Below are 24,554 nucleotides of genomic sequence, written 5' to 3'. Positions count from 1 at the left end.
GACAGAGATCTACGACTCAATTACATTTTCCAAAAAAGCTTAGAAATTAAGCAAGTCTAATTAGCAACAGGTGATTCGGCAACAGGTCGTCAGAACCAGTGCAGAAAACCACATTGGCTTCAGCTTATCAAAAAGGTCACAGAGCAGAATAAGAGAAACACAGCACGTTAACAGTGATATTCTGGTTCAAAACGATTGAGAAGTACTGAGATAAAACTGCTCAAAGATCACTGAAGATGAACATAGCAAAGGTACAGCAGATTTTGACCATTCTGGCTCTATGAAGATGTCTCCAGCGTGGAACTAGTAACGAGGTGAACGAACCTGGCCCGCAGGCTCTGTACCTAATGATTCCCTTCATACAAAGGGTAACTGTGACAGGAAATCTGCAGGAAGTTAACGCTTCATCTTTCAGTAGCAGCACAAACGTAGAGATCGGTTCAAAAGTAAAAATACAGGCACTGCTTCCTCTGACTGAAGATTCTTAGAAAATAAGAAAGGGATCTCTGCAAAGAACCAAGACAATCTTATATTTTCACATCTTTAACATGCTGGTAGATAGCAATCAGTGAACACACCTCATATTGAAAATGAGAAAACACTACCAAAATATTAGGTCAGGAATGCCCACCTCAAGGTCTGCACATCCCCCCTTCCAGTCACCGTATCAGATGCTGCAGGAGCTCTCTTTTTGTGCAAATCAATGTTGCTCACAGTCATCAAACAGACCCACAGACTCAACAGCTACCAAATTCTCTCCATAATAACCCCAAATAAACAAATACACTGGACTTAAGCTGAGGCATCATTACATTTTCAATTAACCCTATATAACCAGTCTTCTCTGAAGATAAATCAGAGCTGGAGCCACTCATGTGCTTCCTTAATCTAGACACCTTTGCCTCATCTTGACTATTATTAATACTCTGAGAGAAATGCCTGTAGCAGTCCCTCACATCAGCTTCTCCTATGTGCCTAATAGCAGGGGAAAAGAAACAAAGAAACCACGTCCAGTCATTTAAAACTGTAAGAGCAATCTGCACTCCAATGGATTGACTGGACTGATAAACTGTCCATATACACGTAAATCTCAGTAACAGGTCCACAAGACATGGTACATGAACACCTGCTGTAAGATGGGTTTGTACTGTATAGACCAAAAAAATGATTCCACTTGTAGGAAGGACGTATTTTGAAAATACCTCTTGAAAGTTCCAATTGGATGGAGGGAAATAATTTAAATATTAAGAAGGTGAAACAGAACTCTAATAAAATGGAAATACATCACTATTGAACTAACCAACTTGTACCTATGAAAGCCCTTATTCAATCTGAACTTTGGGTTCTTTGATCATGGGAAGGTCTATGCTACACCGGGCCTGATGGCACCAGATGGGATGCGCCTCTCTCGGAGAGGGGTAAGGATCTTTGGTCAGGAGTTGGCAGGGCTGATAGATAGGGCTTTAAACTAGAGTCGAAGGGGGAAGGGGCTAAAACCAGGCACGCCGGTGAAGACTTAAGGGATGGTATGCTAGAATCAGAGGGGCTGTGTGCCAGTGAGGTCCTTCGGTTAGATCCACAAGGTGCTGAGTGTAAGGAGACGCACCTGAAATGCTTCTACACGAACGCACGCAGTATGAGGAATAAAATGGATGAGCTAGAAGTACTGGCCCAGTCCCGCAACTACGACATCATCGGCATAAGCGAAACCTGGTGGGATGAGTCCTGTGACTGGGGTGTTGCGATAGATGGTTACACGCTCTTCAGGAGGGACAGGCAGGGTAGGCGAGGTGGTGGGGTGGCGATGTATGTAAAGCAGGGGCTGGACTGTGTGGAACTTCAGGTCGGCGATGGCAAAGTTGAGAGCCTCTGGGTAAGGATCAAGGGACGAATGAATAAAGGGGATGTCGTTGTGGGAGTCTATTACAGACCACCTGGCCAGGACGATAGCGCCGATAAATTATTCTTTACAGAACTAAGAGAGGCCTCGAGATTAACTCCCCTTGTCCTTATGGGGGACTTCAACTTGCCAGATGTTAACTGGGAGTGCCACACGGCTGACACGAGCAAGTCCAGGAGGTTCATGAAGCACCTAGATGATAACTTCTTGGTGCAGGTGCTAACAGAGCCAACTAGGAAAGGTGCCCTCCTAGACCTGTTGCTAGAAAACAGAGAGGGTCTGGTGGGAGATGTGGTGATTGGTGGCCGCCTCGGTCATAGCGACCATGAAGTGGTTGAGTTCAAAATTTACGGTGACAGAAGGAAAAGTGCCACCAAAACCTTTTGGGTAGACCTGTGCGGTGTCAAGAGTTGGACTTGATGATCCTTAAGGGTCCCTTCCAACTCAGGATATTCTATGATTCTATGATTCTATGAAAACCTCATCCATGGATATGGGGAAAGCGGACTTCAGGCTGCTCAGGGAACTAGTCAGCAAGGTCCCCTGGGAAACTGCTCTTGAAGGCCTCGATGTCCACCAGTGCTGGTCATTCTTTAAGCGATGCCTCCTAGAAGCACAAGATCAGGCAATTCCTAAATATCGCAAGTCAGGCAGGCAGGGCAGGAGGCCGGTGTGGCTGACCAGGAACATTCTTATGGAGATTAGGCGGAAACAGAGAGTGTTTCGCTACTGGAAGGAGGGCCGGGTGTCATGGAAAGAATACAGGGATGCTGTTCGTGTTTGTAGGAAGAAAATTCGTGTGGCTAAAGCACACCTAGAGTTGAAGCTGGCTGTGTCTGTGAGAGAAAATAAAAAGGGTTTTTTTAGATATGTGAATGGAAAAAGGAGAACTAAAGAATACATAGGGCCGCTCCTTGATAGGGAAGGTCTCCTCACAGACAATGACCTAGGCAAAGCAGAGACGCTTAACGCCTTCTTTGCCTCTGTCTTCAATGCCGATGATGGGCTTCGGGACCCAGGGTGCCCTGAGCTGGAGGACCGGGATGGTGGGGATGACAAACTCCCAACTGACCCTGAAATTGTGCGGGATTTGCTACTCCACCTGGATCCCTACAAGTCCATGGGTCCGGATGGGATTCATCCCCGGGTGCTGAAAGAGCTGGTGGACGTCATCGCGGAACCTCTCTCAATTATTTTTCAACGATCCTGGGAATTTGGAGAGGTCCCGGTAGACTGGAAGCTGGCAAATGTTGTGCCGATTTTCAAGAAGGGTCAGAAAGAAGACCCTAGCAATTACAGACCTGTCAGTCTCACGTCAGTGCCTGGTAAAATCATGGAGAAGATGGTTCTCAAACTTATTGAGGCGCACCTGGGGGACAAAGCAGTCATTGGTCCCAGCCAGCATGGGTTTGTGAAGGGTAGGTCCTGCCTAACTAACCTGATTTCCTTTTATGATAAGATCACCCGTATGGTGGACCAAGGGAAACCAGCTGATGTGATTTTTTTGGACTTCAGCAAGGCTTTTGACACGGTTTCCCATAGGATCCTACTGGACAAAATGTCCACCATACAGCTAAATAAAAACATCATACGATGGGTGAGCAATTGGCTAACGGGCAGGGCCCAAAGGGTTATGGTAAATGGGGCTGCGTCAGGCTGGCAGGCGGTCACCAGTGGGGTCCCTCAAGGCTCCATTTTAGGGCCGGTACTTTTCAATATTTTTATAAACGATCTGGATGTAGGAATAGAAGGTATTTTGAGCAAGTTTGCTGGTGACACCAAACTTGGAGGAGTTGTGGACTCGAATGAGGGTGGAAAGGCCTTGCAGAGGGATCTGGATAGGTTGGAGAGCTGGGCGATCACCAACCGCATGAAGTTCAATAAGAGCAAGTGCCGGGTCCTGCACCTGGGACGGGAAAACCCTGGCTGCACCTACAGACTGGGCGATGAGATGCTGGAGAGCAGCCTAGAAGAGAGGGATCTGGGGGTCGTGGTAGACAGCAAGTTGAATATGAGCCGGCAGTGTGCCCTGGCAGCCAGGAGGGCCAACCGTGTCCTGGGGTGCATCAAGCACGGCATCGCTAGTAGGTCGAGGGAGGTGATTGTCCCGCTCTACTCTGCGCTGGTGCGGCCTCACCTCGAGTACTGTGTGCAGTTCTGGGCACCACAGTATAAAAAGGACATGAAACTGTTGGAGAGTGTCCAGAGGAGGGCTACGAAGATGGTGAAAGGCCTGGAGGGGAAGACGTACGAGGAACGGCTGAGGGCACTGGGCCTGTTCAGCCTGGAGAAGAGGAGGCTGAGGGGAGACCTCATCGCAGTCTACAACTTCCTCGTAACGGGGTGTCGAGAGGCAGGAGACCTTTTCTCCATTAACACCAGTGACAGGACCCGTGGGAACGGGGTTAAGCTGAGGCAGGGGAAATTTAGGCTTGACATCAGGAGGGGGTTCTTCACAGAGAGAGTGGTTGCACACTGGAACAGGCTCCCCAGGGAAGTGGTCACTGCACCGAGCCTGTCTGAATTTAAGAAGAGATTGGACTGTGCACTTAGTCACATGGTCTGAACTTTTGGGTAGATCTGTGCGGTGTCAAGAGTTGGACTTGATGATCCTTAAGGGTCCCTTCCAACTCAGGATATTCTATAATTCTATGATTCTATGATTCTATGAATTTACAAGCACAGCACTGCAATAATTTTACACAACATACACTTGATTCACATGGTCAGCCTGTGACTAAGAACACTAACTCATCACAGAATCGTTTTCTTCCACAATTAAAGGACCTTTCTTCTGAGATAAAAGGTAGTTGCTTGTTGTATTTTTTTATTACTTAACTTTATCTTAGTAAATATAATGTCACTCTAAGAATGACACCCTTGAAAATTCATGGCTTTTAGCCAAAGAGTAGCTGCAAGGCCAATGGTGTTGCAAGCTCTCCCAGAAACCACTTTCTCTTTTTCCTTCTCCCCACCAGGCGTGTGACCCAGCCCTGACCTGGAGGATGAGAAGCAAGTTAGTTCTCTGTAGGTCTCTCATTCTTCAGCTCCTACACTAAGACTGCTAGCAAGGGGGCCAGTTAGTGCCAATTGCAGTAGTCATTTCTGCAATGCCACCTGTCCATTGGGAACTTGTCTGAGACAACCAAACAGGTTTCAAACAAGCCTCCAAACAGCTGTCAGATGATAAAGAATTTTGATCATTACTGACCTGAAAACACTCAAACTAGAGACCTAGTGATGAAAGATGTCTCCTGTTTCCAGTCCCCAGAGCCGTAGAGTTCCTCAGAATACTGATACAATTCTGTTTGAACACAGCTTTTCAGGAAGTGGTTAAAACAGCACTCAAGTCTTAACAAACATCAGAAGAGATCTGAAGTCAAAAGACATTAGCTAGACAGTAAGTCACCCTGTCTGGTCTACTCACACCATTACAACTTTAACAGCCTGGCAGCATCAGCCAGCTTTTTGATTGTACCCACAAAAAGCCATGTTCTGCAAAGAGCATCCAGCTTTTGGAAGTACGTGCCAGGCAGGTAGTAGTGACAGCAAAATCCACGGCTAAAAAGTTGCAAAAATCACTCCAACAGTAAAACAACGAGCTAGAGAAATTCTTTTGTTGGTTTACCTTGAGCAGAAGTGGATACTTGCAAATTCGCTGAATTGGCGTCAGCAGATAACCCTCCAGTGGAATGTCTGTTGTCTTTCTGCCTCCCAAAAGCATGCAACTCTATAATCAAAAAAAGGAAACAAATGTTAACCCAGACAACACAACACTTTCACATGCTCTTTGACATGATTTTCTGTTTCTATAATACATACTATGGTCACAAAGAACTTTGCCATCCTAAGATAAAGGAAATGAGACTTCATTCACCACTGAAATATGGCCATCAAGTTAAGCCTGATTCTCTGTGAATCAGCAAAATAAATATCTCTGTGGATAACAGTGGCTGTATAGAAAGGTCTCTTCTCAAAGGAATACTAAACAGCTGGTGACTCAGAAAAAAAGTGTCATAATACCATGACAATCAGCAAAACCTAGATGCACCATTACCTAAAGGAATCCAACCTACCCCCACAATCAACACGGCCATTTGTCTTCATGCACTATGCAAAGTTTGCACTATTGGTCCAGAGAAGTCAAAGGCTAAAATAAAACATACTAACTAGGAATCATGTAATTAACTCTTGGCCAGTCTCTGCATCTGAAGGAAATCAAATATAGCTCTGAAATAAGTGAGTCATCTGCATCACATCCACCAATTCTCTGGCAAAACATTATGTCTAACCCCAGCTGGACAAACAGCATGGGCTAAACACTGCAAATGTAGCTCTGAACCAGTCACAGCGCATGATGCTGCTTGCCCAGCAAAGAAGTTACAGGACTTGCGGGCAAAGCTGCTACATAGAAAGGAGAACGCTGGTGCAAGAGATGATTAAATTTAAGGAAACCAGATTTCAGTAATTCTAATGCTCAAAAAAAAAAAAAAATCCACTGTTTCAACATTAACTATTCTCATAGCCCTGTGCTTTCCAGACAAAGGTGAAGGGCATTTCTGTACCCAGGACAGTGACTACTCTTCCAGCATTGCTTGAATATAGCAAGAAAGGTGACAATATAAAACCTTAAGAAATATTGGACCAATGCACAAAAGAAACAGAAATCCAAACAGCTTTTAGGTTAAGAAACAGATGCAGCAACTGAGCAACCCTCGCAATACTCATATAAGTTCTCACACCTTTGGGGGGGCATTCTGGGAAAATCATTTCACAGACAAATTTGTGCACACTACAAGAGATGTTTAATTTCTTAGTAGATTATGGAAATTCTCAGGGCTGCCATGGAAGGAGAATTTAAGAACTGAGTATGACATACGAGAACCTACAGTCCCTCACCTGTCTTTATTTCTTCACAATAATCTGTAATCTCTGTGATAAACAATCACAGACCTATTGTAAACTTTTTATGCATTTCCCTGAAGATGCTGGTATTGCATGCTGCCAGAGGTAGGCAGCTGACTCAGATTTCAAATCTATCTGAGAGAACCTAGTCCTACATTTCTATGTTTGGCCATGAATCTGGACAACTTTGCTCCAAAAATCATCCCAGTTGCAAACCTGCCCTGTCAACAGAAGCTGAAGTTTAAATCAATTTCAGCCAAGATGTGCTTGCTTTGGGGCATCACTGATGACATTTTCCCCTGTGAAATGTGTGCTATGGCTCAGACACACTCTAATATAGTGGGTTTTTGGCTGTAGTTCAATAATTCTCTTCTTCAAGAAGTGTTCATAGACATCCTACATAAATCTCATCACTCCTAAGTGGTATTTTTACAGACAGTTGTCTGTAAAATAACCCTTCCCCAGGGCTATTCTAGATCTGTGGCGTTGGCTACCAGCTCACAATGCTCCCTGTCCAATTTTCCAAGTCTCGGGTGATTCAGTCCTTCCCGTCTCTCCTTTCAGCCCTCCCTCTAGCTCTGGGCTCAAAACTGCCCTTTAACACTTACTGATTTTTCAAACACACTCCCACATTCTGCATTTCAGCAGCTACGAGGGGGCAATCGGGCCAAATCCATACTCACAAGCAAAGCTTTGTATTTTAATGCAGCTTTCTCTGCATGGTGGCATTATAGCATCGGCTTTAGGAGGGAGTGGATAGGAGACTGAAGGCCTGGAAGAAATTACAACAGCCACAACAAAGAAAATACTTCTGCATAACCTCTCCTCCCATAGTTACTGTTATTTTAAAATTCTCTTGGATTCAGGTGCTGCTGCAAGCCACAGCAGACAGTGTGACATATTTAATGTGCTTCATAATTAGTTTGCCAGCTGCTGCCGGCAACAGAGATGGGAGGTTTTCGCCAATCCAGTGGAAATGCAGAGAACACTCTGGATGCTGGGAAGGATGGTGTTTATATTCACCTTCATTGCTCCTCTTTCTTGTTATTTTTCCTCAACAGAAGCATCCAGAGGGTTCATGGACAGGAATGGCTCATTTGAAGACTCAATATAATGGTTTAATGGTGTTCATTAAACTCAGATATGATAAAGAGATTCCAAATACCCAATAGCAATCATGTTCCTGTCCCTCCCTCCAAGGCCTGTATTTTGTGGCTAAAATAATGCTCTGCTTGTGACAGGCATCTATGCAGAAGTTTTCTTCTGCTGTACTGTATTAGGAAAGAGAAAGCCTTCAGCAGAAAGGAAAAAACAAGAGCAGAAAGAAGAGCAGACAGGGTCCATTGCAAAGACAGCCTTTCTTTATCTTCACAGCATTCACTAAGACAGTAAACTAGCATGCTGAATTGGTTCCTCATCTACACACCATCCCCATTCCAAATGCCTTCCATCCATGGGTAGGAAAACGAGACATCTAAAATCAAGGAGAATTGGGGTGGATGTTGGGAGGAGAAATAAGGAAGGAATAAAAAAAAAAAAAAAAAAAAAAAAAAAGAAATAAGAAACCTCAGTGTCATGGTTTAACCCAGCCAGCAGCTAAACACCACACAACCGTTCGCTCACGCTCACCCTCCCCCCTCCCTCTCTGGGGCAGGGGAGAGAAATGGAAAGTGAAGCCCATGAGTTGAGATAAAGACAGTTTAATAAGACAGGAAGGAAAATAATAATATTATACAAATATATAAAATAATAATACCAGCTACTAGGAAGAAAATTAACTCTGTTCTAACTGCAACCAGGACACTCACAGTCAGAAGGTGCTGTCTGGAGGTTGTTTCTCCTCCCAGCCCAGCATCCAAAGAAGGCTGTAGGCCACACTCCCTTCCCAACATAGATACTAACACATCATGGGTTGGATGAGGAATTGGGTCATTTTTGAAACAAGCAGCAATGACACCACCAAAAGAATTCATCCAGCCTACGTTTCATGCCCACAACTGAGCTCCCAGGGAAAATAGTGTCAGAAGCGGGCCACATGTTTCTAGTAGGTCTGCAGATGGCAAATTGGTCAGAGAATTGAGAAGGGAACCAGATCCTCTGGGAGCTAGTCACAGCCCCACTGACGACTTATTGCATTAGTCCTTTCACAATCTTTACTCAACTTTTCTGTTGATTCTTTTAAAAAAAATATTCCCTGTTTCTAATGGAATTACTCATACCAAAGCTGTGCTTAGTTCTGTACTTGAACTTACTTACCAATGATTTCAATACCCAACCTTTTTGAGTGCTTCATAGCTGGAATGAATAATGTCTGCAAAATGCTTCGCATTCCTGGGATACTAAGGGGGTATTATGAGTACAGTACAAAGTCAGATCAGTAAGTCAAGAGTGCTAGAGAAGGTGCTTACCAAGAGGAATGCTCTCACTGTTGGGATCTTGTTCAATTCCATTAGCAGTCTGAGTGCTTTCTCATGGTTGCTACAGTACTCCTCGTACACAAAGAATTTGTCTTTCTGCAAGGAAAAGCATATTAAGTTATTGACTTGGATAAAACTGAAGTGACAATATTGTCTCAGTCTGATACCAAATTCTTTACAAAGGAGGGTGCACACAAGTGGCGTTAGAGTTGCATTTTACATGAAGTGAATGATACTCCCCAAATGTGAATAATGTATAGAGGTGTTCCACTAATTCCAAACTTACTCTTGTAAATTAGCGTCAGCTTTTGAGCACAGATCTCTCCAACACTTTTCCTTTTAATGTATCACTGAAATAATATATCCTTTGCTGAAAGGATGGATTTTGCTATCTCAGGGACACTCATGTATGTGTTAAGATATTCCAGTAGAGTAGACAGGAGCAAAGTAAAGGCAGGAGCAAGGGGGACGTTAACAGGACTGACATTTTGGAGCTGTGCTGATTACTGCTGCAGGAAGAGGAAACAGAGAAGGCTGGGAAGAACCAAGGACTGGAACATGTCAGAGGGGAACTATGGCACGTAGAGCAACCAGCTGGAAATCCCCTGCCTTGCAGGGCGGAGGGGGAAAACACCAGTGAATTGACAAATTCACTTTGTGTTCTGAAACACGAAGTGATGCAATAGCTGCCCACAACAGCTCTTCCGAATTGAAGCATTTCATTGAACATATACAAAATATCCAACAGACCATGGAAATGAAAGAAGAAAGGTAGCTTTACAACTAGATTGAGTTACTTAGAGTGGACCATGTCATACCCACCACCACCTGTAGTAGACTGAAATCCCTTGTCAAGAACCAAGGGAAAACTGGCAGCGCTCAGTTCTGCTTCACTGATCTTCAGAGCCAAAGACAGTCCTTCTTCTTACAGTGAACATTACCAGAGTCCACAGCAAACATCTGCAAACACTATGAAGTGATTCACAAAAGAAGCAGTAACAACTATTTCCATGCCTTAGTGGACCAGGCAAGGAGGTGAATCAATCCTTTCAAGGCTGTTGGGAAGGGCTGAACTTTTAGCAGCTATGCTAGAGATCAGCATTGCATTCACTGTAATAAAAGGAGGTCAAGAGGCTGCATTAGGCTTCAGTCAGGTTAAATGGTTCAGAAGCCAAAAGCACACAATATTTATCGGGTGATTTTCATAACAGTAGCTTCTCTCCTGGTTCAGCTAAGCCACAGTGAAGTACCATGCAGAGGTACACAGAAAAGTTACTTTGCACATTAAAAGCAATTTAGCTGGGTTAGGGATAATGCACAAGACCTCGCAGAGCCAGCATCTCGGGGCATCATGGCATGTTTACAATGCCCTGCAGAGTTTGTTGTGGTGTTCACATCAACTTCCAGTTTAGGATCCTGGCATGAAAGTATTCTTCCTGAATTAACTAATCTCTCCAGAACTTGGAAGTGAATTTTCTGAGCGTTGATAGGCCTCCTAGCACTCTTCAGGAGACGTGGAGCACCCTGTGCTAGCTCGTGATGAGATACCTGCAGTCTGGCTACCTCTAAGAGAGCTTACAGTGATCTAACCAAAAACTACTGTCAACTGAAGGAATTAAGTAACACAGAGCCCTGGAACACAGCTGCACTCATCGGGCATTCCCTTCACTATTGTCACAAGGAAAAGAAATTGTGTTTATATTAGTTTAGGAGAAGCATTTGACATTCTGGTCAGATGCTCAATGGTCAGACATACATGCTCAGGGACTGAAAAGCACATTTAGATTTATTTGTTTTAACTAACAATGTGGTGACTTTTTTTTTCCCCTCCTCATGCCTCCAGAGGAAGAACTGACAATAAAAAGATGCATTTCCAAACACGGCAACAATGGTACAAAGCAAATAAAACAACGGCCACAAAGTGCAGTGCAAAGAGCTGGAACACAGTTGTTCAAGACATCCTTCATCTACAGCTGTTCATATTGCTCTAATACTGGGAAGCTAGAAAGAAACAAAGACTTCTGACCACCAGATGCAGGAAAAGGCAGGATTGAATCCATAGCACAATAGAAAAGAGGTAACTGACAGACCCAGAATTGTTTTTATCCTTAAAATGGCGAGTGGTGGAGAGAGAGGACAGATTTATGAGTTTCCCCTACATTTCCTCCCCTCCCCTCAGCTCCCTGGATGCACACAAGCAGCATGCATGAAACTAAAAATAGCAACCATTAACACAGCAGCATCCAGTGCATCAATGCACGCAAAATGTCATTGCTCAGATTTCTGACTGCAGCTCCGAATGTCTGGAGTTTTGAGAGGTTATATTTAGATCATGACAAAATCCCTTTGCTGAACTCAAGACAGTACAATAATTATACACACACCAGAGTGCATTCATCAAGTCTTTCCCATCTGTCCCTCATGCATGAGACCCACAAATATGACAACTATGTTTTAAATTACTCAGTGTCTGAAGTGTTTAATTTCCTCTCTGGGTGACATTCAGTCCTGGACTCTCCCATCCCCTGGTGAGGAAATTATCAGTTACATAATTACAGATGTTAGCCCAGGAATTCGGAACCTACAGTTACTCTATATTAAAGTGCAATTATGGTCAGAGAAGTGACCACACAAAAATGGCACCTTCTTATTCAGCAAATCTGCTGAATACATGGCTAGACCTTCTGGCTTTGGTGACAAAAATAAGTCTATACCCTTCTTAGTTTGGTTAAATATTTAAACCAATAGTTTATTTTTCATATATGTTATTTTGGGTCTGGTAGAACAGCCACAAATTAGTGCAAATTTGAAAACAGGCTTGGCTAGAAAATTTATGGAAGACATTTGGTAAACTGTAATCATGTTATTTGGATGTATTTTTAATGAGGCATGACATTTTCTTCTTTCAAAGCAAGCTGAAATCAGTTTTGTCAACATGAAAACCCTAAACAAAAGAGATTTCATTCTGAACAGAACAAAATCCCTGATGACTTAAACAGTAAAACTGATCACTCATGCAGCATTGCTCCTAAAAATGAGATGAAAACATTTCACTTGAACAAGCTTATTTTATAGCTACGAGGTTACTGAAGCTCTACCAGTATGACAGCAACATAAATCAAGCACCAGTCAATCCTTTGCCCTTCTGCTCTGCAGTCTTATATTTTCATCACCAGTACAAGAAAGCCAATATTGACAAGGTGTGATTATTCAAAGTTCAGTGTATACATTCTCCTTGATGATAAAGATCTGTTCTACATGTCATATTTCTTTTCAGTCAGCAGATTTTATTTTGAATTAACATCTAAGTGAGTTTGGTATGACAATAACAGAAAGTAAAGAACAACAACTCTTTATGAAATTCTAGTACCTAGCATCAGACAACGGACTTTTCATCATCTTCTGATCAAACAGAATACACCAGAGCAAACAAAGTCTGTTTTCCAGAACAAAACAGCTTTTCAAAGCTGAATAACAGAGCAAGCATATTTGATCATTTGTTAAAATACTTCCAAGTCAATATGCATTAGTTGCAGTGAAACATTATAGCTCTTCTGGAGCCATTGCAATATTGGCTTGTTTCAGGTATTACCCAAGATCAGAATGCTTCCAAGCTAGAGATCAGGGAGGATGTCCTAGCATTAATATAAATGGATCAATCATGATCCTAGAGGCTTATTATGACTAAAAGTGGTGTCCTGTTTTTCAGCATGGCTGGACTGCTGTTGAGCTAGGCTATTCTAGGCCAAGGTAAACCATTAAAATAGTCAAGTCTATGGACATTAGAAGAAATTTAGGATACATAGATCTCATCAACAGGACCTAAACACTATTCTGGTGGATCTCCCCATGGGGAATCTGGAAACGTCTGTCAGAGGTGTGTAATACAAGGAAACTAGAGAAGAAATACCCTCTGAGAAACTCTCTGTCTGATAAAAAAACTGTGCTTCAAACATTCTCAAACTCTTCTCTAAATTTATGAGCACTTTTAACATGGAGCTTCTGGAGAAAAGTACCTATGCTAACATCTGGCTGCTGACAAGGACGGGGTTTATAATCTAAACTAAGAATGACCTCGCCAGGTGATCATGATAGAAGATACACTGATATGTTCAAGATTCACAGGCTTTATGTCATTTCCTTGCTGCAGACTCCCCGAGGATACACTGTGATTTGATGATAATGGGAAAAAATAGCACCAAGGGCATTTTTTTAGCACCTCTTTTTTTGAAAGCACATTACAACACAAGAACCTTAGGCAAAATGAAAAAAAAAAAAGAAAGTAAAGAAGTATCACCCATATTTTCCTTGGGTACACAGGCTAATGACATGCTCTGTCTCTCTCAAAAACAAAACAAAACAACACATTCTTCAGCCACGTTGCAGGAGTGCATCCCTAGAAGAGAACGGCTGGCTTTTTCTTCAGGAAACCTTAAGTGTACTGCAAGGGCTTCTTGTAGTGGCAAAATACTGTACACAATTTCAACAAAACTGGTTTCAGCATCACGGAAATGCCTTCAGGAATGACTGTTTCTGAGGCACAGTTTTGAGGATTTTGTTTGTTCGTTTTTTTGTTTGTTTGTTTTCTGCGAATGCTTCTGCTTCACCAGAACAACCCCAATACGGGAAATGGAGCTCTGGAAACCTGATCAGAGAGGAAATCAACACTCACTCTGAACCACAATTGCTGCTGGCATCTCCTGCTGGCAACTCACTATGGAAGCCTGCACTGTGAGAGGGGACAAATCCTACATCCCTCAATCCCACATACCTGCAGCGAGGTGATTATAAAACTTAGGCACCGTCTGTAGACAAGGACAGATCATTTCCTCCTCTCTTGGTAACTTGCTGTTGACTATTCCCTGCTCAGTCCTGAGGTGCCGCAAAGCTTCTAATGTTATTCCTACACTTCCTTAGGTTCATTATGGATGAGACCAGCTTCTTCCATATATTCTGAATTAAAAGATGTTTGACTTCCACCTGCATAAGCTACAGGTCTTCTTCCCTAGGGGACTGTGACATAGTTGATGTACACATTATTTGCAATGCACTCCGCAGACTACAATGTAAACTGATCTCAGTCAAATAGCCACTAGGCTATTTGGAGGACAAATTCTTACCAGCACTCATGTCTATACATTATAGTTTCATAATTCCTGCTTTGTTGCATGTTTGAGAAATAATAAACATCCAATTACATAATTATTAAATCCTGCGGGAATAAAGTTACAAAATGCTATGTTCACATACAAGAAGACATTGCCAATGACTACATGTACCAGGCTTGAATTCAGTCAAACTACATGATATTAACATTTCTTGCTAGTCAGTGCCACCCTGAAACACAGTAAACAATTTGACAGCATCCCTCAAGACACCCTTGCTAATGAGTAATAATGTCCTGTACAAGATGTCCTGAGCATGTCTTCTTGGCGGCCAATGATTCTAGTGAGTACTCAAGTCCTTAACCGAGTACCTCAGTATGTTCTTCAGCAGCTGACAGTCACTCCTTACAGATGATACAGTTTTGGGGCACTGTTTCAATATAACAACATTCTGCTATTATTTTAATTGTTACAACATAAATAAAACTTATAATTGGTAAAGCTCTATAAATCAAGAATTCCTGCATCACCACTGTCCACTCAAGCTCAATGAATTATGAAAGCATTAATTATAATTATGAAAGTGTAATAGAACATATTTTGATGGGAAGTTGGCCTGTGGCTTAATGCAGTTAATAAGAATTTGAAGAAATGGCTATTATGTATATACTTTCTAATTTTCAGACATCTCAGGAGGGCAGCTGCATGCAAAAAAATCCATAGCTTTGAATTATTATACTTGTAAATCAGTAAATCAGCATTTAAATGAGTCCAGCTTGTGACTAGGTGTATGCAATAATTGATCTTGCATACTCAATTAGTGCATACTCTATGTTCTTATTAGTTTGCAATAATAAGAAGCAAATTATAATGAGAGGAGCAGTGGTTCTCTGACTTCCATGATTCTCTCATTTCCAATTCCATAGTTCCATGGTCCCTATTTATAGGTCTGTGCTTTCCAGGTCACCTAGCAGTACCAATCTGACTGGTGCACATAACTGCATTATGAATGTATTAAGAGAACAAATAATAAAACAATCAGGCATAAAGTCAGATGACACAAAAGTAACCTGACAAAATGTTTTGAACAACCTGGAACTGTCAGAGTGTACCATAACTACTTTGCATTTTGTGGCTGTGGCATTCTTAAGCTATTGTTGAGTCTAAAAGCCAAATTTTCTGTATTTTTGAGCTACAGAAATCAGTAATTTATTAATAAGTAATTTATATTTATTATACTTATTAATAATATTATTATTAATAATTAATTATTATTATTATTATTTTAATAATTGTATTAATAATGTTGTTAATAAGTAACTCATTCCATAGTAAAAGGTAGTATATGGTAACTCGTACTATATTTCAGCAAGTGCAAGATAATCTCATGTTACCTTTAATTTACATACATGTATGCACAGACACTAACTACTGTAGATGAGGTACAGTCTTTTGTTTTCAATTTTTGTCTTCATAGTTTTCCAATGTTATTTAGGTACAAAAAGTATTCATTTACTTGACATCGTGCTGCTTTCCTGAAATATTTGGAACCAAAGTAGATAAATTCTCAGCAATAAGTGTGATCAGCTGTGTGAGGGGGAGAAAAAAGGAAAAAAAAATATTCAATGGGAAAAGAAAGAGTTTCTAAAAATACCTCGTTGTTTAGCTGAGTTTGATGTGGCTTCCATTGTTCTAACCTCATTCACAAGTTTTTTCCCACCCTAACTTCAACTTTCATACAAGACACACATTGTCACAGTATTGCTACAAGCCATAGAGATTAGGGCTAGTTAAGGGGCATGGGAGCTTATGACAGGAAACTGCATTTTCAGATAGCGTTAAGTCATTGTACTTACAAATTTTAAGAAAACATTTCCCAGTTCATGCTGAGACTGAGGTTCTGGTTGTAAACTAAATTCCAGAGCAGCCAGGAACTCCTTGTGAACACCAAGAATGTCTTCGATGTTAGAAAATAAGACCTGAAATACATAAAGAGAAATCCAATGCCAGCTGTTAATAAAACACTCTCGGGTATATTAAGAGTAGTAGCACCAAAATACTGTGGTTCTAGACCTACTCGTGAAAAGATCTAAAGCACAGATAGTAACTGGTAACGAAGGAATTACATCGTATTTGCCCCATTCCTGGCATCCTATGGAAATCTTTATTGCTACTGATGTACCTGCTGTAAATGAAGGTTATCTTTCCAGGCACCTGAGCATGATAAATGTGAACAATCCCTTTCAAGTCTACAGAAAGTCTCCTATGAGACCAAACAGGTAAATGGAACCACAAGGACCAAAGTGACTTTGCAGGAGATAGAAGCAGGAAGTTGTTTGCCTTTCTTTCCCACACATTATAAAGCACTTCCTAGAAGAAAGGGACATGAAACTAGAAGTCACAAAGAAGTACCTGTACATGTGAGACCAAATCTCTGCAACATGTGAGCTGGCATTTCACTGACAGGAGCACAGAATAGTGTAAAATATTTCCAAACCACAAGAGCAGAGCTTTAGAGTTTCCTTTCACCACTCTCAGTGACTGTAAAATTTGTAGTTGGAGAGAGGCCCTTAGTTTAGATGTGCACTGAAGAGATTGTGCAATCTCACAGCTAAATGATCCCTAGGAATTTGAATAGGCATGTGCTAAGGGAAATAAACTGCCAGGACAAAAGCTGCTATAAACATACAGAATTTTATTAGGCTATCATCTTTATAGGAAATATGAAAAAATGTGAATACATTTATAGAAGATGGGAGATTACCTGCATAGGAGAAGTCCTGATGCACGGTGACACAGCTATCAGTACTGACAGCCACTGAAGGAAAGCCTGACTGGGCAGACCAAAACCTGGAGCCTGCTGTAACATACACATTGCTGACAGCATTTTCCATCACTCTGCTTCAACCGTGCCAATTGCAAAGAGAAGATTTGCCGTGCAGTCAAACCAGCTTTCATATTGGGAGCTGCCTCTCAGGTCTTGCACAGTGAGTGGGTGTCACTCTTACGAACCCCAAAGACAGCAGCCTGGCAGAACCAGCCTTCAGCTTCCTGGCAGTTAGTGGAGAAACTGAGTGAGCCTAAGATCTTCTAACAATTCCTGAAGCATCTTACAGCAACATTAACCTTTTCAGCTTTATGAGCTTTATTATGCAGTGGAATTTATTCAGCAGATGTGACACTAATTCAGCCTGGTGGATGGTGATATAGCAGTAATTATTAAAAAAAAAAAACCTCTAAATTACATATAATCATTAAGGACAGAAATGAAAACAGATTCTTGGTTTAAAACCAGTCTCCTCTGGTTTTGTGGGGATAGACATGACAAGGAATTCAAGGAGCCTTCTGTGCATGTACCCAGATACAACTCTGTATCTTGTGTTATTCAAGGATAGGGAGGGCATTTTTTTCAAATTTGCAAGCTGGCTGCATGCGCAGAGCACATCGTGATGCACTTTCCTTTTCTTTGCTCACCTCTGCCTTCAGGAATATCAAGGTACGGTAGCCTGCACTACCATTTATGTATACTTGTGCCTTGTTGCTCCTTTCTGGCCCTGAATAAACTGAAGATTCCAGCACACTGCTTGCACTGAGGGGCTCTGAACCCATCAGAAAAGAAAGGACAGGGAACTAGGACTATTTCATTGCTTCCAGAAAACTTCCAGTGCAAATTCAAGCAGAGCATATGATGGTTCTATCGCATGGCTGAAAGCAATGTGATGACACATTAGCCTGTCTACACATGGCTGTGCCAGAAGCTGTGCCAAAAGAGGATTAACAAGGAAGAGGAAAACATCTGTCAAGGATGACTTTCTCCTTCAGGAGCAGTCTATCTGATACATAATTACCCTTGATAAAAATCAGTAAAATGGTATCATTGTCCTACTGCAAATGCAGCACGATGCTAAATATCAATAGTTATTCCCACATAGGGCAGGAAATAAACGGAAACAACATTGATGATGTTGCTGCAGCTGTTAGTCACTGGAGTACTAGGCCTTGCAACGATTCACAGAATCACAGAACTGTAGGGGTTTGAAGGGACCTTGAAAGATCATCAGGTCCAACCCCCCGCCAAAGCAGGTTCCTCAGAGCAGGCTGCCCAGGGAGGCAACCAGAAAGGCCTTGAATATCTCCAGAGCAGGAGACTCCACAACCTCCCTGGGCAGCCTGTTCCAGTGCTCTGCCACCCTCACCGTGAAGAAGTTCTTTTGCATGTCAGTGCGGAACTTCCTGTGTTCTAACTTGCAGCCATTGCCCCTTGTCCTATCCCCACAAACCACTGAGAAGAGGTTGGCTACATCCTTCTGTCTCCCACCCCTCAGATATTTATATACATTGAGGAGATCCCCTCTCAGTCTTCTCTTCTCCAGGCTGAACAGACCCAGCTCTCTCAGCCTTTCTTCATAAGGAAGATGCTCCAGGCCCGGTATCATCTTTGTGGCCCTCTGCTGGACTCTTTCCAGGAGATCCCTGTCTTTCTTGTACCGGGGAGCCCAGAACTGGACACAGTACTCCAGGTGAGGCCTGACCAGGGCAGAGTAGAGGGGGAGGATTCAATGTGGCCTCTCTGGAAGAGGATACAGTGGCCAAAGATCATTGAAATCTTCACTGCTCAGTGCCAGCCGTAGGAGAAACCTGCAAAAATACTATTGGGAGCCATAACCCAAGTTACTCGAAAATGTACTTTTTCCTTTTGCTTTGAGATAGGTGACTGCCAGAATACCCTGGATTTTCCTCTAGACATTTCTGCTGCATGAAGAAAGAGAGGAAAACACAGGGTTTTCTTTGCGTAAGCTACCAAACCATTTATGCACTCTGCTACCACCTTTTCTGCTGCCACCCACCTCACAGCTCCCTGATGACCCAAAACGTATAGGATTAGCAGGCAGAGTTATCAGAAGTCCCAACACAGCCTCGCTTGTCCTGCCTCTACCAACAAGGATTGGCAGAAGGAAAGAACAGCCAACCTTCAACTGCAGGAAAGACAATTGCATTGTTTAGGACGGGAGGAGGAAGGGGGAGAGATAACATTGACTCTGGTCAGAAAAACTGTGCCTTTGTGATTCTGTTTCACCAGCAGCAGGCATAGGTCCTTTATTACCAAAGAGCAGCTCTGTTATTGAAAGCTGGGTATTGTAATAATAAGAATTAATGAGGCCTCACAGTAGCCTCACAAAGGCACCCGCAGGCAGTTGAAGAATGACACAAAAATGAAGTAGTACTTCCCCAGAGGAATGTGATGGACCTTAGAATACAAATACATTTAATCAGCAGAGAAAATAAGGGCTTTTTTGCATGGGCTATGTGGGCACTGCAGCTTAGTATATGGCAATCATAATGGTATCTGAAGAACGAGAGAATTAACAGCAACTTTCACCAACCTCTGCAGTTGTTTGTCAAACTGGCAAATGGTTGTGTACGTTTACTTCTCCTGCAGAGGTTTCTTGCACACTTCTCTACTCACAGGATCTGTTATCACTAATCACTTGTCTACTTTTCTCTCAGCCGTCCCCAGACTTACTTCAGACTGCACATGATGAGCTTCCAGGGAACAGGGACTTCCAAATTTGAAGACAGCAAGAGGCTTAGCTCTCCAAATCTGCCAAACCTTCTTGCTACCACCCCATGCTGATGTCAGTTAATCAGTAATAGCATATTGCTAGCCCACAGAAAGAATTGCATAATGGAGGCTGGATCCCTGCTAGGATCTCTATACTTTCAGGTGATACTGCTATGTAAAATGGAAACACATCAGCTGTAATAGTGCTGGCCACAATGACGTACCTATTGTTGCTGCACTGTTCCCATTAACATATAAAGCGAAGACTCTGCTTCTACTCTGATGTAGAAGCTACAGGATCAAATGCAAGTCCAGTAAGCAAGACTCTGAAGGCAGACGCTGCACACTTTCCCACTGATGCTGAAGTTTCATTTGTGTATATGTACAAAGAAGGTTTTGGTTTCACAAGCATGTGTGTAACAAAGAGGTTGTTTAAGCCAAATTGCTAAAAGAAAGTGTTGCTTATTTTTATGAATATAAACGATAAGGCCTCCTGTGACAGTACACAGTAGAGAAGCTAGTACCTCACAGCTCTGCGTCCTGTATGCCTTTCCAGTGCAGAATTCATTCATCAATGTCCTCATGCTAGGGTCTCCCATTCCTCAGTCCTCCCACAGGAGCCCAAATTCTTTCCTACTGCAATCCAAAGGAATATTCCTGCCTCCTTATAACACATTTAATTTATAGATTTGGAAGAGACAACAGATGTAAACTGGCTCACTGATTACTGTCAAGCAAAATAGATAGACACAGCCACTTCATTCCGTGCCTTTTCCCTTAAGAGGGCTAAAAAGGTCTCTCTGTCCTCTATACACCATATCACAAATCTTGCCAGAAGTTAGTGTTTCTGACAACACCACACTGTTATCAAATTCTACTGAAATTAGCTGGTGGGATAAAACAATGTTGGAAGTTGACAGCTAAACAAATGGGCAAACAGACTGAGAAACTGTCAGCGTGAGCCTCTTTTCCTTTGGGAACCAGTTTAATAATAAGCATCAATAAGATATGAGGATGTTTGATATCCATATCCCAGAATTTAGGCTTTCACTATGTATGAAATCCCTATCAATGAGGAATATGGAAAAAATACCTTAACATTCTCCTCTGTTATGTACTTCTCGGCTTTGTCCACAGCATTCTGGCGGATCCGGTGAAGAAATGCCTGCAGAGAAGAAAAAATGATGTTCAAACGTCTTGATATAGTTTGTTTTCATTCCTTTATATTACCCTCGTTTCCCATCAACAGTGTGGCTGATTACCTTTAAGACTGAATGAATGTAACCACCTACCAAATCACCACCACAATTCTTAGACTCAGACTTGCATTCAGGGTAACACAAAAGACATTTCCTACAACATTGCTGGGTTTTGCCTGGTGATAAATGTCTTACCTCTGATGAGATTTTTAGACTTAGCTATCTGTTACTGCCAACAGACCACAGCAAGACTATTTATTTTTTCTTTGAGGGTTTCCCCTCTCTCTAAAGCTGTTTTGACTCTAGGAGGCATAGTGCCTGATGTACATCAAGCTGCATGTCAGTGAAAAGGACTGGGGGGAAGAAAAAAGAAAAAACTAACATTCATGGTGTACATTCACCATGAAGTACATTCACGGTGCTGGAGCTGAAGTATGTCAGAGCTATGGACTAGGGTTATGGACACTTTCAACAGACTTGATACTTGGAGAAGGGAAATGAAAATCTCCAGACAATTCCTGGGACACATTATCCTGTTTGCTGTTTCGTTTGGTTATAAACAGGCAAAATAATGCTAGAACTTTTCACTTAGGCCAGGTTACCCCTTTCCTCAGCTCTGCAAAAGCTTGATTTCAAGTGGCAATCAAAAACAAGCCCCAGGCCAGATATAAATGGACAGCGATTCCAATACCAGCCTTTACAGCTTAATTCTGGCCGCTAGAAGTGAGGAGCTACTTGCATTTGCACCAAATAAACCCACAGCACATTTGATCCAGCAGGAAGGACTTAGCAAAGCATGCTTTGGAGTATTTCTTCTTCAAATCTCTGCTTTTTCAGCAACCGTTGGCTAAAAGGCTCTTCTGAACGAGAGCAGGATCAGCACAGAGATGCAACTACCTGCAGGTGAGACTGAAAGGAAAGCAGCGCAGGCAGAACCAGCTCTGATAAACTACAACACCCATGCACGAGAGGAGAGGGCTTTTCTCCCTGTCTGTGGCTTCTAACTTGCCTCCCACACAAAGGGTGAGCCCTGGGGAGTACTGTGAACAAAGAAGGAAGGAACTTGTCCTACCCACCTGAGACAGAGGGAAATGGGTCAATTCTTTGTATTTATGGTACAAAGCAGCTTTGCTACAGCTTGATAATAAAACACTTTTAAAAGTTGTCCACTCCTCAGCAATGTTTGTGCCAGCTGATGCACACTCAGCTTTTTCTTTTTTCCTTCTCCCCTTTTGCCTGTTAGGATTGTCAGCAGCTTACAACATGATAAGAAGCAATGCCACTGAAACACACTCAGAGCTTACAGAATGCCTCTGCCTCTGTTAGTTTGCTTGGAAGACAGCAAGCATGTCCCTACGTCTCACTTTCAGCCCCCAAAATGACACATCCTTGTCTCTGGGAAGCCGTGGCTCTATAACACATCACTCGTTCAGACTTTACAGGTCAGGCACAAATAAAATAAAAAAAACAAAACAAAACAAAACAAAACAAAACAAAACAAAACAAAACAAAACAAAACAAAACAAAACAAAACAAAACAAAACAAAACAAAACAAAACAAAACAAAACAAAACAAAATAAAACAAAACAAAACAAAATAAAATAAAAAGAATTAATGAGGCAAACAGCCCCTACATTTGTTTGGGGCCCTGGGGTTCTCAATCTGCTTTTTTGTGACCAAATTTCCAGGCCTACAAGCACATTCCTCCCCCTTGTATTACTAAACAGGAAGGGGATCCTGGCTGGATTCCAGCTAGATATGGAGAATTTGGAGCAGGTTGGGTGGACTGAGATGTCTGAAAACCAGATTCCTGCAGTAAAGGAACAGGACTTGCACCAGTGGCCGTAAGGCCATTTGATAAAAGCCAGCCCAGCCACCTCGCCACTAACCTGGCCAGGAACTGCTGCTATGTGAATGCACTGCCCAGCATCTTGGAAAACTCAGGAAGTGTCTGAAATGAAGTGTTCAGCAGGATGATTAATAGCAGGAGGGTTGACAGGAATAGCTGTTGCCCTCCCACTTCACTGCTGGGTGTGGTATCTGAGCATTAAGAGTCAGGTATCTGATTGATGTGAGGTAGCACGTCATACTGAAGTCACTTATTCATGAAAGATAAGCCAATCAGGGACTCTTCCTTGCTTTAATCACATCTGTTTGGAGACAACAAATCCAATTGGAACAATTAATTAATCTAGGCACTTAGCAGCTCCACTGGTGACTAATATTTACCTGCATATTAGTCTCAGTAACTTGGGTCTAATAATAGACAGATGGTAAACAGAAGTGCAAATCACATTAGCTGTTACAGGCCAGTCAATAAAAAAGCAGAGTCTGTGTTAATCTAAAAAACAGCTTTGCTGTGACGCTTGTCTGAAAAGATCATTTAACAGGAACATGAGAAATGGAGAAAGAGAGAGAAAGAAAAAAATGAGAAAAGCTCAGAAGAGAAAATAGAAAGTATGAAATACTTAACAGGAAAAGAAGCAGCCGACTTACTAGTTAGTTTATCAGATCTTCTACAAGCCTCTGATTTGTCTTGACGTGCACAAGCAGCAATCTCTCCAGTAACATTAAAAACAAGAGAGCTACACGAGATTTTCATCCTAGAAATTTAGTAGTACACTTTCCAAAACGCAGCCACAAAAATCTAAGCTTACTGGACGCAGCACTGTTTGTTCCCCAGCTCTCAATACCTTTTCATCTGCAAACAGAATCTTTTGCAGCATGGTCACTCAAATTAAAAGCATGACAAATGCAGCCTACTAAACAGCAGTTCGTGGAGCTAATGTTGTGTGCCCTGTTCACATGACAACACCACTTCCCTTCCAAACTGCTTCGAGCTTGGAAAAAGCAGCCCTTTTCCCAGAGATTTGTTCAGACATTTAGGTCAGTGTTTTCCAAACGTCAAGCTATTTTGGTGCTACTGGTTTTATACTGGGCTCCAGACTCTTCTGCATCAAAACCATCCCTCCCTTCACCTGGTGACAGCCCCTAAGGCCCGCTACACAAGCGGTGCACAGCTCTCTTTGGGGAACACAGCTACAGGGAGTGGTATGAACTTTTATGAGAACAAGTGATTTATCTGGAAAATCAGACAGGTATTTATGGCAGGACTTGACAAACGGGAGAAGAAGGAAGGAACTTTAGCAACTTGCCATGCCTATATTTCATTTATGTTCCAAAACATACTGTTTAAAGAGTAAATACTCAAAGGGATAGGAGCTTTTCTGGCCATTTATAATGTTGCAGAGTCAAATGCTGCCTGCTCCTTCCTAGGATGCCACAGGATGACCATGAGCATCTTTTCTCCACAACCAAAACCAAAACCCTGTACCACAACATGCTATCATTTTCCTACATTTACAAATTAGCATGACTTTAGGGGAAGCATAGCAGCTTATGATACAAACTTCACTAAAACAATGACATATCGGGTGGGTAATATGCTGTTAAAGAGCTAGAGA

General features: G+C 42.2%; 1 protein-coding gene across 3 annotated transcripts in view; it reads right to left on the bottom strand.

Annotated features, from left to right (window-relative positions):
- PREX1 (phosphatidylinositol-3,4,5-trisphosphate dependent Rac exchange factor 1) overlaps positions 1–24,554 on the bottom strand; it is a 176,956-nt gene that overhangs the window by 84,261 nt on the left and 68,141 nt on the right. For 2 of the 3 annotated variants that reach the window (XM_027473200.3, XM_027473201.3), the window contains exons 2-5: positions 20,984–21,055; positions 16,184–16,306; positions 9,214–9,318; positions 5,529–5,630 (exon numbers count right to left, since the gene is read on the bottom strand). In XM_027473200.3, coding sequence (XP_027329001.1) covers positions 5,529–5,630; positions 9,214–9,318; positions 16,184–16,306; positions 20,984–21,055 — 402 coding nt within the window. Of the gene's footprint in view, positions 1–5,528; positions 5,631–9,213; positions 9,319–16,183; positions 16,307–17,091; positions 17,379–20,983; positions 21,056–23,586; positions 23,764–24,554 lie in introns of those variants that run through there. The other variant, XM_038166032.2, reaches the window with a different exon arrangement.

This window comes from Anas platyrhynchos, chromosome 21 (genome assembly GCF_047663525.1).
Source record: "Anas platyrhynchos isolate ZD024472 breed Pekin duck chromosome 21, IASCAAS_PekinDuck_T2T, whole genome shotgun sequence".
Taxonomy (NCBI): Eukaryota; Metazoa; Chordata; class Aves; order Anseriformes; family Anatidae; genus Anas; species Anas platyrhynchos.
This window is presented reverse-complemented; position numbering and strand designations above follow the sequence as displayed.